General features: G+C 39.9%; 1 protein-coding gene across 1 annotated transcript in view; it reads right to left on the bottom strand.

Annotated features, from left to right (window-relative positions):
• Positions 1–15,108, bottom strand: part of LOC308406217 (adhesion G protein-coupled receptor B1-like) — a 213,550-nt gene that overhangs the window by 42,914 nt on the left and 155,528 nt on the right. The window contains exon 20 of the mRNA XM_080897088.1: positions 10,489–10,615. Within this exon, the coding sequence (XP_080753214.1) occupies positions 10,489–10,615 (127 nt within the window). The remainder of the gene's footprint in view (positions 1–10,488; positions 10,616–15,108) is intronic.

The following is a 15,108-nucleotide window of genomic DNA, read 5'->3' as shown; positions in this document are numbered from 1 at the left end:
GAAAATGAAGACGTGACACCTTCGCTTTTTTCATTCCCAAAACCTTGTCTGCCACTGTCTTGGTCACCATAGCAACCATGTAACCATGTACCATCTGCAGCAGCTGTACAGGGAGTGCAGAATTATTAGGCAAATGAGTATTTTGTCCACATCATCCTCTTCATGCATGTTGTCTTACTCCAAGCTGTATAGGCTCGAAAGCCTACTACCAATTAAGCATATTAGGTGATGTGCATCACTGTAATGAGAAGGGGTGTGGTCTAATGACATCAACACCCTATATCAGGTGTGCATAATTATTAGGCAACGTCCTTTCCTTTGGCAAAATGGGTCAAAAGAAGGACTTGACAGGCTCAGAAAAGTCAAAAATAGTGAGATATCTTGCAGAGGGATGCAGCAGTCTCAAAATTGCAAAGCTTCTGAAGCGTGATCATCGAACAATCAAGCGTTTCATTCAAAATAATCAACAGGGTCGCAAGAAGCATGTGGAAAAACCAAGGCGCAAAATAACTGCCCATGAACTGAGAAAAGTCAAGCGTGCAGCTGCCAAGATGCCACTTGCCACCAGTTTGGCCATATTTCAGAGCTGCAACATCACTGGAGTGCCCAAAAGCACAAGGTGTGCAATACTCAGAGACATGGCCAAGGTAAGAAAGGCTGAAAGACGACCACCACTGAACAAGACACACAAGCTGAAACGTCAAGACTGGGCCAAGAAATATCTCAAGACTGGTTTTTCTAAGGTTTTATGGACTGATGAAATGAGAGTGAGTCTTGATGGGCCAGATGGATGGGCCCGCGGCTGGATTGGTAAAGGGCAGAGAGCTCCAATCCGACTCAGACTGGAGCAAGGTGGAGGTGGAGTACTGGTTTGGGCTGGTATCATCAAAGATGAGCTTGTGGACAAGATAAATAGTAAAGTGGAAAACTGCTTAGCAGCAGATCTATGAGATCTATGGATGCAGTTTTCCACTTTACTATTTATCTTGTCCTATCCATGCACTGCGCTGCTATTTTCCTCCTCTGACATGTGAACCGAAATCAGTTGATTCTACTGCAAGTGCAAGAACCGATAAGCGGGACTGATAGGCAGGCAGATTAACAATTCCAAGGAATTGGACTACTGGGAACTAGTTTTCTGCAAAACCGGTTCTCTATCCCCTTCCCTAGTTGTAAGCCAAAATGCTTTGGCCTGATCAAAGCACATCACGCGATAAGGTTAGCCCATTACAGTAATATCTATAGCAGGGGTGAGGGAAGTTTTCCTTGGAGTGTATTTCATCTACTACTAATACCACAGCAGAATAGACAGTTCTCAACATGTGAGCTGGTTCTCAGGATACACCAAGATATGTAAGTTGTGGTTTACATATTCCCTTGGCAAGTTAAAGTTTTGTGGTTTGATTGAAGCTAGACCCCCTAAGCCTTTTATGGCTGTGTCGGCCAGTGCATCCGATGTAACTCCACTCTGACAAATAAGAGGAGCTACCACCAGTGGCAATCCCTTGTGACAAGGGAGGAGCTGAATTTTTTTTTTAGAACTGGCTCCACAAAAAAACCTAGCAAGATTACCATCATTCAAGCCAAGAAGTTCAGTTAAAAACAAAAGGCATTTTAATGACATTTCCCACTGAAATGCACTTATATTTAGTCGGTATAAACCAAAAGCTCTAGGAAGAAGAGACATTTACAGCAAAGAGTCAATACCCACCGACGTTATTATGATTGCACTAAAATTCCAAATTTGATTCAACAGAAATGAAGTGAAACAATTGTACACCCATTTCGTCATGGTAGGCGGTCTCTTCAGTGAATATGCAAGGGAATGCGTTTTAATAACAGATACAAAGTTATTTGCTGGAGTAATCATCCAAACCTAATGTGGCTGGATCAGTAGCTGGAACAGCTCATCGCTAATGCTGTGCTGTGTTCGGGTGAAGAAGATTAAGGTGAGATGAGGGTGCAGTAGTAGCAGTGAAAAAAGGCTTTGCAGTTGCTCACAGATGGAGGATGGCTGGACCTGAGGGGACCGGGACGCGAGGGGTTTCCAACCCCATCACATTTACCCCCACCCCTCTAGCAGAAGATAATTGGCTGAGTTTATAGCCTGTCTTGTCTCCAGGTTTGATGTGTGTGCCGGGGCCAAGTTAATTAAATCCTCTGATTAATCTGCACTGCAGTGAGTTCCTTCTCTAAAAGCAAAGTGGGAGAAAAAAAGATTACAAGTGCAGTGAAACAGAAAGGCGTCTGCTGAGACAGACAAACTTTTTAGTTCTTCCTCAGCTAACGACAGAACTTGCCTCGTACCAAAGCTCACACAGAGTCCAGATGAGAGCATTCCTGTCCACAAGAAAATGGCCAGACCACATAATTCCACATGAGCAGACTTTAAACACACCACTGACAAGTATGCAAAAAGCTAACAAATCAGATAAATGCTTTTTCACTGCACTGCACACATGCTACTTTATCTTCATGCTGGAAATAGATAATAAACCTGCACATACTTGGCTAGAAAACCAATCACAAAAAAGTGGCTTAGTCAAAAAATGAAAACACAGAAGGTTTCTCTTTCACCGATCATCAGATCATTTGCTTTCCATTTATTTATTTTTAGGTTTTCATATGACCACAAGACATCTTGATGTGCAAATCAGAGTACAGCTATGACTCCCATAACTGTAGTTCCACTTGATAGATAAAACATCAACAGATGCTGCCTCTCTAACAGCCTACAGCCCTCATACTATCTACCTATTTGTTACTCCTACAATGGGCTAATTGACGTGAGGCTTGTCACTGCGACTAGAGGCCAGGCTTATAGCATCCAGTTGATACCAGCACAGGCACATTCATTCATCCTCTCTCCCTACACTGCACACGGGTCTACCAATGGTAGCACACTGGGTTCAGAGGGCTTTGCCTTTGACTGCAGTGCATTTGTTCCCTGTTTTTCCTTCTAAAAGTCTGCAGTGAAGCTGGACTGAGCAAAACGCACACCAGAGGTGGCAGCTAGAGAGTAAATGATGTAGTAAGCAGAGGGAGAGAGGCAGAACTACAATGTGATGCGACATCAGAGAATGAAAAATGGTGGGATGAAATGACTGAGGGGTAGAGAAGAAAGAGATGGAAGTATGGGAGGAGCAAGGGGGGGGGGGGACAGAGGAAAAAAAGGAGGTTGGGGTATTTGTCATGCTGAGGCTGTAGAAGGCTAGCTGCAGACAGAGGCTGGGCCATTTAGAAGCTGCTATGTGTTGCATCAGGAATAATTCGAATGGCGGCCGTGGCTGTCTCGCAAAATAATAGAACATAGGGGAAAGGGGAAAAAAGAAGAGCATGAGAAATGAGAAAAGCTGAAATTTCTGGAAAAAGCACAAGCGGGAATTTAGCTTTCCTTAGGAGACACAATGCTTTCTGGAAACAACAGAATTCAAACAGCCTGTCATCTGCACAGGTGGTTGCAGGCTGCAGGGAGGCTGCAGCACGTTGAGGATATGCCAATATTAGTTTACTGGTAATTATTAGCTTAATTCATTATGTCACACATGTGAACAGAGCAAAACTAAAGGCCAAATTAGCATTAGACGGCAACAGGGGAAAAGTACCAACAGGAGAAGAAAGCTCTTTAAGTGATCTACTTTATATTTGCCGATTAATGAACATAGACAAAGCCAATAATGACCAACATGGTCCATAATACTAAGAGCAGTACACATGATCAAATCGCGAACAGAGTGTAAGTCATCTACTACCAACACAACCACAACATGTTCTTTGTATTGTGACAAACATAATACGAACATAAGGCTTTATCCTCTCTCAGGAAACAGTATAGCAGTTCAGACCATCCTGTAGTACAACTGGAAGTGTGGAACAAGGCTTAAAAAAAAACACACCAGCAGCAACCCAGGGGAAACACTATGCACTAGGGTTGGGTGATTGGACGAATATATCGACTATCAACAATAGCCAGCACGATAGCCTATCGCCGATAGTTTTTACAAGGGCAATTTAATTATTTATTTGCCCATGAATAAGTTTGCTATTAATGATGGAGCTAATAGAAGCAGTCAACAGGAAAAAATTAACTGCACCCTCTTTCATCTGCGAGTGAAATGCACCCTCCTCAGAGTGCGCCCAAATGCTTGTTGATGGAGCTGCAGAAGCTGGTGATAGCCTAGCATACTCAGCCGGATGGTGGACACGTACATGCTCATGCAAGTTAGCCGTGTTTGAGTACTTTGCTCGCACTATACGTCTGCACAAGTGACACACCGCTTTGGTTACATCCTTAGGTTTACCTCTTTCATCTCGTTTAAAGCCAAAGAAATCCCAAATTGGCGACTCTATTAGGGCTGCCACAAACAATTATTTTGATAGTCGACTAGTCACCGATTATTTTTGCGATTAGTCAACTAATCAGATCATGCGTCCATTGGACTATATAACTATCATTAGCTTACAGATTTAAGTGTTTAAGGTATGTGCTAACTAAAAACAAAGACAAGATATTAGTTTATAAAATTTTAATGAAATTTGCAGATTGTTTCGGCAGAGTTTAATAAACTCAGCCATCTGCTCCTTGCTATCTAAAATATAACAGGACACTGGAGTATATTCTCGAGCATCTCACACTTCTGATAATCAGTTGTCTGCTTGACATTTATTCTGCTGTGTAAAAACTATAACTTTAATCTCAGCCAAACAATTTACTCAGGAACAAATAAAATACTGAAAAAAGCCAAACAATAACATTTTTAAGTTATCTAAGTGACTTATATATATCATGTTTAACCTGAGTAGCGAAAGACGGTGGTGGGTTTGAAAACGATTTGCCGGGAGTCCGGTGTTCTCACCGGCTCTAGTGAGCCTTGAACCCCAGCTAGCTATCGAGCTAGTGGGTAACAGACGTCTCGGAAAACGTCGGAGCGCTTTTGAAAATATGTGGTGTCTTGATAAACTGAGCAGATATTTGAAATTTACACAGCTACATTATTGCCTGAAAATATCTTAAACGTTTATTTTGTGACCCAAAAAGAATAATAAGAATAATATTAAAACTAATTAGCTGCCGCCATTGTTGGAAACTGAGCAGGGCCGCGCTATGAATTCTGGGATAGGTTGGGCCACGAAGTATACACCCGACCCATCCTTCCAATTTGGGGAAATGAAGGGCGCATTTGTCGGCCGCATTTGTCGGAGTTTTTGAATTTGGACAGTCTTTGTCATGTCGCTGTAACGTAATCAGCCTACAAATGCGGGCACAGGAGGATGCGGTTCCTGAATTTGGACACAGCTACGATACCGGACACTGCTTCTTCTTTTTCGGGGTTTAACGGCAGCTGGCATACTTGTACATGCAGTGCTGCCATCTTCTGTTTCAGTCTGTTATTACACTCTTACACTCTACTACTTATTCTTACTCTTTTGGGATAAATGGTAAAAATGGTAAATGGCCTGTATTTATATAGCGCTTTACTAGTCCCTAAGGACCCCAAAGCGCTTTACATATCCAGTCATCCACCCATTCACACACACATTCACACACTGGTGATGGCAAGCTACATTGTAGCCACAGCCACCCTGGGGTGCACTGACAGGGATGACTAATCGTGGCAGCCCTAGACTCTATTTTTTTTTTTTTGTGCTGTCAGCGTTAATGCGCAACTAACGCGATTATCAATTAACTCATCTGGAGCGCTGACTGAGTCAAACATCTTCTGTTTCAGTCCGTTATTACACTCTTAAATCCTACTACTTATTCCTGGGTCTTTTGGGATCTTACAAAGCTTCAAACAACGCATCGACTATAAAATTAGTCATCGACGATTTTGTTGTTTCAGCAACATTAAATTTAAAAACTGTACTTTTGAGTTAAAATATATATTTATAATTTTAATAAATGACAAATTAAAAAGGCATGAACATGTTTTTGTATCGAAAAAATATTGAACCGTGACACCAAAGTATCGAACTGAACCGAACCGTGAATTTTGTGAATCGTTGCACCCCTACTGTAGACCAGCGGTCCCCAGCCCCCGGGCCTCGGACCGGTACCGGTCCGTGAGTCGTTTGGTACCGGGCCGCATGAGTTGAGGCTCAGGTGTGAAATGTATCGTTTTCAGGGTTTTTATTGGTTTTCAGCGTTATTTTGTTATCGTTTTTATCGTTAACTCGGTTTTTCTGGGTCTTTTCGCGTGTGTTATGAATAAATCTTCTTTTTTTCGGTACCGGTACTAGTTTTATTTTGTTGTATTTATCCGCGACACGTTAAAGGCCGGTCCGTGAAAATATTGTCGGGCATAAACCGGTCCGTGGCGCAAAAAAGGTTGGAGACCGCTGCTGTAGACTATGCCATTATTTCCCCCTCTGGCACACAAACTGAAATCAGCAGACTGCAGCGCAAGTGCAAGTGGAACTGATAACCGGAATCTAACAATTCCAGAGTATTGAACTACTGGGAACCAGTTCTATACTGGTTTTCCATTCTCATCCATTCTGCAATAGGATTTGTGCTAGTGAAGGATACTAATGATTGACATATGATAGAGGGAGAAACAGGGGTGGACAATACAGCCTTTACATTATATTACAATATTTCAAAGAAATTTGCAACACTATTTCTAATAATATAGAAAAAAAGCCCTAAAAACGTGTGTTTTGCCAGCATTTTATCAGCTTATTAAAGGGAGCAACATTTAGCAGTGCAAACAAAATGAAGGGCATTTTCCATCCTTCTTTTCTGAAGAGTTACTGTCATTGATCACAGACTGCTTAATTGAAAGTCTGAATCTATTGCTTTAAGGTGCCAGAAGAAGCAGCAGCAGAATTATAGAGCAATAATAGCTTTATACCAAATGTAAACACAAAAGTAGTTGTAGTAGTTTCCTGTGAATTTATTACATATTGATTATTAAATATTACAACTTATTAGTAACTATAACGCTACATGACTGCTTAACACTTAAAGTAAATTATATATGAAAAGTAAATTATCTTTATCTGGTAACTTTTCAGGAGAGTGTGGAATATTATCATAGGGTGGAGTGTTTTAACTAGCTGCTTATAGCCCTCCTTTACCGTCATGCATCAGTGATTTCCATCCACTGTTTGCACTTCCTGTCATACGCAAGGTAACAAGTGAGTACTTCAGTGATGCTTAGCTGAGATATTTGTTTAGTTTTGGGTCACACATCATCAGCTGCGTTTATTTCATTCTTGCATTTGACTGAATTGTCAGAGATGTTTGTTGTTTCCACCTTTAGGAACTGTTCTTATTTTGAAAATAACTATGCTTGATTGGATGTTGAAGTAGCTCCATTTTCAGATGCTAGATTGTCATCAAAAGCTCCCCAACGTTTCCGAGCTTGTCTCGTGGTTGTCGCTGCACGATGTCGTTGCAGCACTGATATCCAGAAATGTAAGTTTTGTAAGTTTTACATCACATAATAATTATACCTGTGTTATAACAGACAATATTATATGGCACAGCACTGAGAAAAGTGTTAAAAGATGACCTATAAATCCAGAGACAGAAAGCTAATATCTACAGTACGTGTGGTAGCATTGTAGTTTAATGGCTTGAGTTAAGAAACTTGCCTCACTACTAGAGCCATGTCATATGTGAAATGGAGTTAAGATCGATAATGAGTGCAAGGCTCTCTGCAGATGGCCGTCAGCTTTCAAATTTACGTGTCCACAAAATTCTCAGGAGTTTACAGGCTTTTAGTTTTTAATGCACCAACTACCCATGTGCCATTCAAGCAAACAAGCAAAGAACTAGAACAAGAATGACTACCAGTCCACAGCCATCATAATTCAAGGTATAAATGAAGGACTAAAGAAATGACCTCAGATCCTCAGTGTCATTACTATTCTTCACCCCTATAATTTCTGCCTGCTGATGCCACTAAGGGAAAAAATAAAACAACAAAATGATTAACTGTCTTTGCCTCGCTGATTTGAAAAGAAATATTTTGGGGTTAAGAACTGTCTATGGGCTAAAAGGAGAGCTCTTGGCCCAATTTCTAATTATAGCTGTAATTGTTTAGTAACTAACAGTTAATTATTTGAAAAAATATTACCAGATTAATCATAAAAATCTCCAGCTGAATATTTATGCATAAAAGATGAATTTCATAGGGTTTCAATTACCTCTCCTATACACCGTTGAAAACATTTAAACAGGGTGTGCTATTTTTACGTACGCAAACACATAGAGATTATTTTATCTATAAAAAGTTAAAAAGACATAACTATCTCACAAATTTAACAAATTTTCTCACATTTTTATATATATTCTGAAAGTCTAAGACTCAGAGATAGCACATTTCTAATGACAAAGTAGCAAATTCTCAAATTTGACAAGTTGGACAGTGAATATTTGGCATGTTGATTAACTAAATGTTTTAAATTATTAACTGATTTTTAAACTATTTGTCCTTTTTCCAGGACTAAATTAATAAAATGGAAGCTCATTTTTACAATGTGTTTAATTCAGATAATACATATTATACAGCGATTTTTTACATGTCTCCACAGACACACTTGGATATCAAAAAAACAATCGACTGTTAAGGCCTTTTTGTTGTTCTACTGTTTCTTCCTAAGCAAGACGGTTTGCTCCATACTCGCACTGTGCCCAGTGTGTCAGCTTGTAACTTATCAAGGTATGACCTCCTGCTTTTTCCTCCTCTCCTCCCTCAGCCAAGGTCCTGTCCAGATAACTGAATGGCTCATCTGGAGGTTGAGAGGAGCGAATAGATTGTCCTCATTTTTGATCCCTGTACTGATCAAGTTACAATATAACATGAATCATTAAACCCACAAAATAAGAAAAGCAATTTCATTATATTATATTAAAATATAGCAGTGTCAAACATTTCTACTGAACACAAAGGATTCAACTGATTTAAAAGATATTATCAAAAACTTGCGATTTAATGGATGTTCCAGTGTGAAAATTCTACCTGGTCAACAACACCGTGCATCTCTATCATTACTGGACTGGCTGTGATGCATCAGAAAAATGCAATCAATGTCTAAGTACCAAAAACTGGACTTCTTCCATTGGATACATGACCCTTGCATCAAAAGTCCTGGCATCAAGGGTCAGTCCTTGTAAAAGAAATGGTTTCCCTTTTCATAACAGCTCTATAAAAGAAAGGTTTTAATTACTCATCCATATAAGTACCAGTAAGATAAGATACCAGTAAGATGTAAAGTCACTAGGACTCTCCTGCTTATTCTCGCCTTTGAACTACACGTCTCAAGCAGTGCTTAATTATTAGTCTGTTAGTTAGTTAGCAAGTATCCATGCCCAATCATGCCCAGTGGGCACTACTACTTTTTCAAAATCTCTTTCACACATGAACCAAGTCCCAAACCAAGGTACCTACCAACATGACTTTTGTTTACTATTACAATTTTAAATATCAATAAGCTATGCTAAACTAACCACAACCACACTCCATCAGCACCTTTCATCCCAGCTCTTCCCAGTTCAATCAAAACCTGAATTAACTTATACGTGGTGGCTGCGCTATAGCCAGTCTGTTTTTTTTTTTCAGCTCTTCCCCTTGGCTTAGCCTCTTTCTCTAAGTTGTTCAGGCAGCATGACGGGCAGCCTGCTGCCTCCTGTATCTTTAAGAAAGCCTCTGTGCCCATGTTGTTACCAGGGCAACTAGTGAACAAACTGCTTCTGAGGCAATTTCCAGTCTAATAATAACTAATCGGTCTAAATGAAAAATTGCCACAAAGACACAGCCCTGTGCCCACAGAAACTGGGCCACGTTTGAGTCACTGGGATTCGGCTGGGATTTCTGAAGACACATAGCTGACTGCTGAGCCCAGCTGCAGCCACAATGGAAGGGCATTGTGTTCTGTGTCCTGCTTTACCTCCAAGTCTGGGTAAAATGTGTCCTGCTGCTTGTTGTTGTAGTACAGATTATGGAATTGCCATGCAGCACCTTCTCCACTGGGCCTGTGATAACCATGGAGACACAACTGACAGGCTATTATGGGAAAATATGCTAATGTGAACACCAATTGTTGGCGTTTACCTAAAATAAGAAAATTAAGGAGGGGTGTGGAATTTGAGGGGCATGCAGTTATGATCATCAGCTCTAACATGATTTGAAATCCTACTCATGGTGTCATGTGTGTGAATATCTGAGAGCAGAGACCACAGGTTAGCACGGTGCTGCTCCTCCTCTTGGAAGAGATAAACAGCCACATAAGTAAAGACACCCCCTAAATAAAATCCTTTTTTTGGCCTTTAATAACCTTTTGCAGCATGGCTTTGGCATGTCGAGACATAGAAAAGGAAGGAGGGGGAAAGAGGGAGGATCTGTTGATATGTAATGACAATGACGCCCTTTAGAGAGAGAGAAAAAAAAAGAAACAGCTGATGCATTCTCAAAGAACCCCACAAAAACACATCCCGTCTCCGATACCTTTATGGAAGTCATGGGAGGTTGTCGGACTTACCATTTCGGGATTTAGCCGTGCTAAAATGGCGAAGGTGGACAGTCTGTCACAAGAGCATTTGGTTCTGAATGAGTCGACAAGCACGGTTTTGCAGCCCCTGGCAGACCAGGATCCCAGCAGAGAGGAGCTGCACGAGAGAAACACGCGCGCGCGCGCACACACACGTACACACAGAGAGAGACACACACACAAGCACAAAGAGAAAAGCGATGCGGTGAATATAAGAGAGCCCCGGCAAATTAAAGAAAGCAAAGAAAAAAGAAAAAACGGCGGTTCAAATCCCACCGCGTTATCCCGGCTCTTTAATCCACTTTACATCTCTGCCGCTGCAGCAGGCACGCGCACACAGCGGACTGGAGGCGACGATGAGGCGCTACAAGGCGGCGTGCTGCAGCTCTCAGCCCGGACACATTACAGAAACACACTGCCAACACTCACATCTGAACCACTCGGGATCATTATCATTATTATCATCGTTGTCCTTATTATTATCATTATTATTATTAAAAATAATAATAATAATAATATTAATAGTGACGTGTTGTTTCAAGTGAGCTAAATATTAGCCATTACAATATTGTGCTATATGTACTATGCACAATGTATATACAGTAGAGTTCTTTATTTAATGTAATTTTTTTTTTATCATAATGTTAAAATTCCCATGCATGCCTCATATAAAAAAGAGGCAACAAATTATGCAATTTCTGATGGGAAACTGGTGCATGCTGGGAAAGCAGCGCTGCAAACATGGAAACATGGCGTGTTGATCAAGATCGCTGTTAATTAATACAGCGATCAGTGCCCTATGACGGTGGATCAGTGGCAAGTTTGGAAACAACTGGAATTATTTTAATACCTAACGTGAAATACGTTTGTATTAAGTTATATTGCGGCTCATTCCTGTCTACAGTGAATGTTTTATTTTTTTCTGGCCCTATTGTTTAACGATAATACAATTTGAAAGCCTGTTATTAAAAAGTACACCAAAGCATGAGCAGAAAGCAGTGCCACTATCATGGAAATCTGGCCCAGTGATCAATACCACTGCATCTTTTGTAACATAACATAACCCAGTAACATTAATGAGTCACAGCTCTTCACAGTTGACAGCGGATCAAAGCAGAAAGAAAAATAAAGAAAGAAAACTGACCATTACATGTATATCAGTTACACCTGCTTATTTCCTGCCATGGCTGTTCAGAATGCCTGCTGTGGAAAAGGGCCAGTAAAGTAGTAGCGACGAAGTATTTTAATGTGGAATAGCTGATATAGAGTACAGGTGGGCACACCAAGAGTAATTTTTTTTACACTAGCATAAAAACAGAAATGTATATGTTATTCTATCATACTGCAAAAATATGCAAAGAGTGGCATTGGTGTAAGTGTTGGGAATAAATTTATTCTAAATGTGAACTTAAAATATATCAGTTATTTTTTTAGCAGCTTGTTTGTGGGTTGCTCTGCCATCCTTTTTAATCCTGTAATGGTTCTTGGGTTGCTCAGCAGTATGGTTTGGTTCCAACTTCTATTCGCAATTTGAAGCACCAAGCCTGAGAGTCACATTAGCAGTAAAAGTTAGGGACTTTTATCCAACAGCAACCATAAAATGGCCATGGCATAATGTTACCTGCACCTTGTTTGACAGAATATAATGGTATGCTTCAGATCATGAGCTGTTCCTCTCCCTATTTTTCTCCTCCTATCATTCTGTTACAAATAAATCTTGGTTTAATATATAAGAGATCTGCTCTTCAGAGCTCTTTTAGATGTTTTCAGGTGAAGTCTAATATACACCTCTGTATTTACATTTCTGAAAGGATGAAAGTGTCTTAACTAAATACTTTGATGACACACTTACCTCTTCGAAAGTGGACTTGACTTGGTTAAATGTTGTGGGAGGGGTTATTTTAACTTGGAAAGAATTCTGTGATCATCCACTTTAGTTTTCTCTTGTCTGGGCCTTTTAGTGTTGCTGAGTTGACCAGTTAATTCCATCTTTTTAAGACTGTATGAGATTATGGATTTGTTGACATCTAAAGTTTCTTCTACTGCAAACACTGTTTCTAACAGTTATACTCTTGGTTCTGTATGATGTCACAGGGAAGGATAGGGCAACACGTTCTCACTCGTGTTGGATAGGGAGACACACAAGCTCAACCCACTTATTTTTCATTTTGAACATGCTAGTGTCAAAAGGCTGATGTTTTGCTGGTCAAATCAAAGCAGTCTGACACACTCTAGCTTCACGGTTTCATAATTTGACATCTCTGGCAATTAGATAGCAAAACTCCATTTGACCAGGCTCCTGACAAAGCCCAGCCTTATGTTACCCTGCTTCAGTGCACACAGAAATTTAGACACAGTCAAACTGATGAAAAAGCAGCTGAATGTTAAGAATGATGAACGGAAACCAAGCACCAAACTACAGCTGTCAATTGGCAGAAAATAAATTGAGACCAATATCAATAATTATTGATTGTTTAAGTTATTTTTCTTTTCTTTTTTTACCTCTTAACATTCCATGTAGCATTTCTGTAAAGAAAGGCCAAAATCCCTCCTGAAAACCTGCCAACTAAGTCATGTTTTCCTTGAGGATTAAATACTAATTTCACTCAATAGCATACAAATCAATTTAGAACTTACATGTAATGTGTTTTTTTGGTTTTACTTTGAGTTGATATTCTCTCCCCAATGAAATAAAAGTACCATAAATATTAGAAACTGTTCATTTCTTTGTATTTATATTTATAAATTTTAAGTGAATGTCCTCATATGTGGATGTCATTTTTATCAGAAACAAAGATCAGGTAAAAAAAAAAAATCAGGTAATTCTTTGTTTTTACATTCATCAGGTCCCAGTCAGCCAAATATCAAAGAGAAATAAAAGATGCACGCTATGAAAGCGTTTGGGTCTTAGGAGGTTAAAGCTGGATTTAAAAAAAATAAGTGTTTTAAGTTACAGTTATTAGAGCACAAGTAGCACCATTTTGTGTGAGTACAGAATATGACGTCACTGGGTCGGTTAGTGGCAACTAAATGGCAAACAAGGAAGTTGATATTAAAAAGGAGTTTGTGGGGATCACTTTGGTGTTGCAGCAAAAAGTTTTTATGTTAAAAACTGAGGAAAGATTGTTCAGTTTCACTTTTTTTCCCCCAAGCAAAAAGTGGTTCTTCAGTGTTGCCTAGCTACTCTGAAAGGGGAAAAGCCACTAGTTAGCAGTAATGTTTTTGTTTGCAGAGAACTTTATAAATGGGGACCGTGTGGAGGAGAGTGTTTGAGTCAGGTTCACTGGTGGTTCACCAGGATGACCAGCTGACTGTCACTGTCCCCCGTGTTTGTTTTCTTTCCTTGTCAGATCCGGTGTACAGACAGAGGCACAATAAGGCACAATAGCTGGCACAGCATATGTCCACAAAATGTGATCAGGACTACTTTCAATGTGTGACTTAACACCCAGTTATATAATAAATGTATTTTTTCCTGAGAAGATGCTGATGGATGTTGATTGTGCTTAGGTAAATTGTGGTTTAATGTGATAACCTGTTAATTTGTTGCATTGCTTAGGAAAAGATGGTCTTAATCGCAGTATAACTGGGAGTTAAATTAGTCCTAAATAATGCTGATCTCATCTTTTCGACACATGTTCTGACAGATGATTGCGTAGCTGAAAAGTTCCCATAGATATAAGTTGCTTATCCCTCATACTGAAACTGGGCTTTTGTCACTTGGTGGTAGCTCTGCCTTTCCTTGTGAAATGGAATTCTCAAAACCACGGCTTCTGTTGTGTGTACAAGCTTATGTAGACTGAATCTGAATGTACTGTGCTTTTATGGTTGCTATTACTCCTTTAGGCCAGAGATGCCACTGTGAAACAGGCAAATGAGGAGGTTAGAGAAGAAGTGGAAGAGTGTGATGTAATCACTTTAACATTAAAGTGTGCCTAACAACGAGCCATTGTGTTTATATACAAACACAACATCTTCCTCATTCAGTAATAATGAAAACAAACATACAATTGTGAGACAAACCAAATGTTATCATCATCATCATACTTTCACTGTTTGTCATGTACCCCCACGTGCATTCAGCTGCATTCAGTAGAACTAAAATAACCCTTACACTAGACCTAATTACGGCAACCCTTAAATACTTGCAACACCATTAGGTCTGGTGTTCAGGCACCTACTTTAGGGCATAAATAAAATAATATTATTTGTCATGTAGACATTTTAAAAATGTAGCTATTTGCTGAACTGTCCAGAACCAGATTTTGCTCCTACATAGATCATCCTTGTAAAAGCACACTATATTTTCTTAATGCTGGCATTCACCTTACTATCCATGTGGCCAGTTCTTGGCAGAGGACACTGTTCCATGCAGGGCTGCTGGACCAGCACCTAAATTATCCAATTAGACAGTGGGGGCAAAACTGTCCGCAGGCCATGGTGCGGCTCACAGAAAGACTTAATCACATCATCTGCACAAAGAAACTGCACTCATTCCTAATATATTGGATTTCTGTTAGAGGTGATGTGCTAATGTCAGCACTGAGTCACCTCCTGAAGCTAACACATAAACAAACAAATACACACACACACACACACACACACACACAC

The sequence above is a fragment of the Rhamphochromis sp. 'chilingali' genome, assembly GCF_963969265.1.
Source record: "Rhamphochromis sp. 'chilingali' genome assembly, chromosome: 11".
NCBI classification, from domain to species: Eukaryota; Metazoa; Chordata; class Actinopteri; order Cichliformes; family Cichlidae; genus Rhamphochromis; species Rhamphochromis sp. 'chilingali'.
The sequence above is the reverse complement of the archived record's forward strand: the minus strand, read 5'-3'. Positions and strand labels throughout refer to the sequence as shown.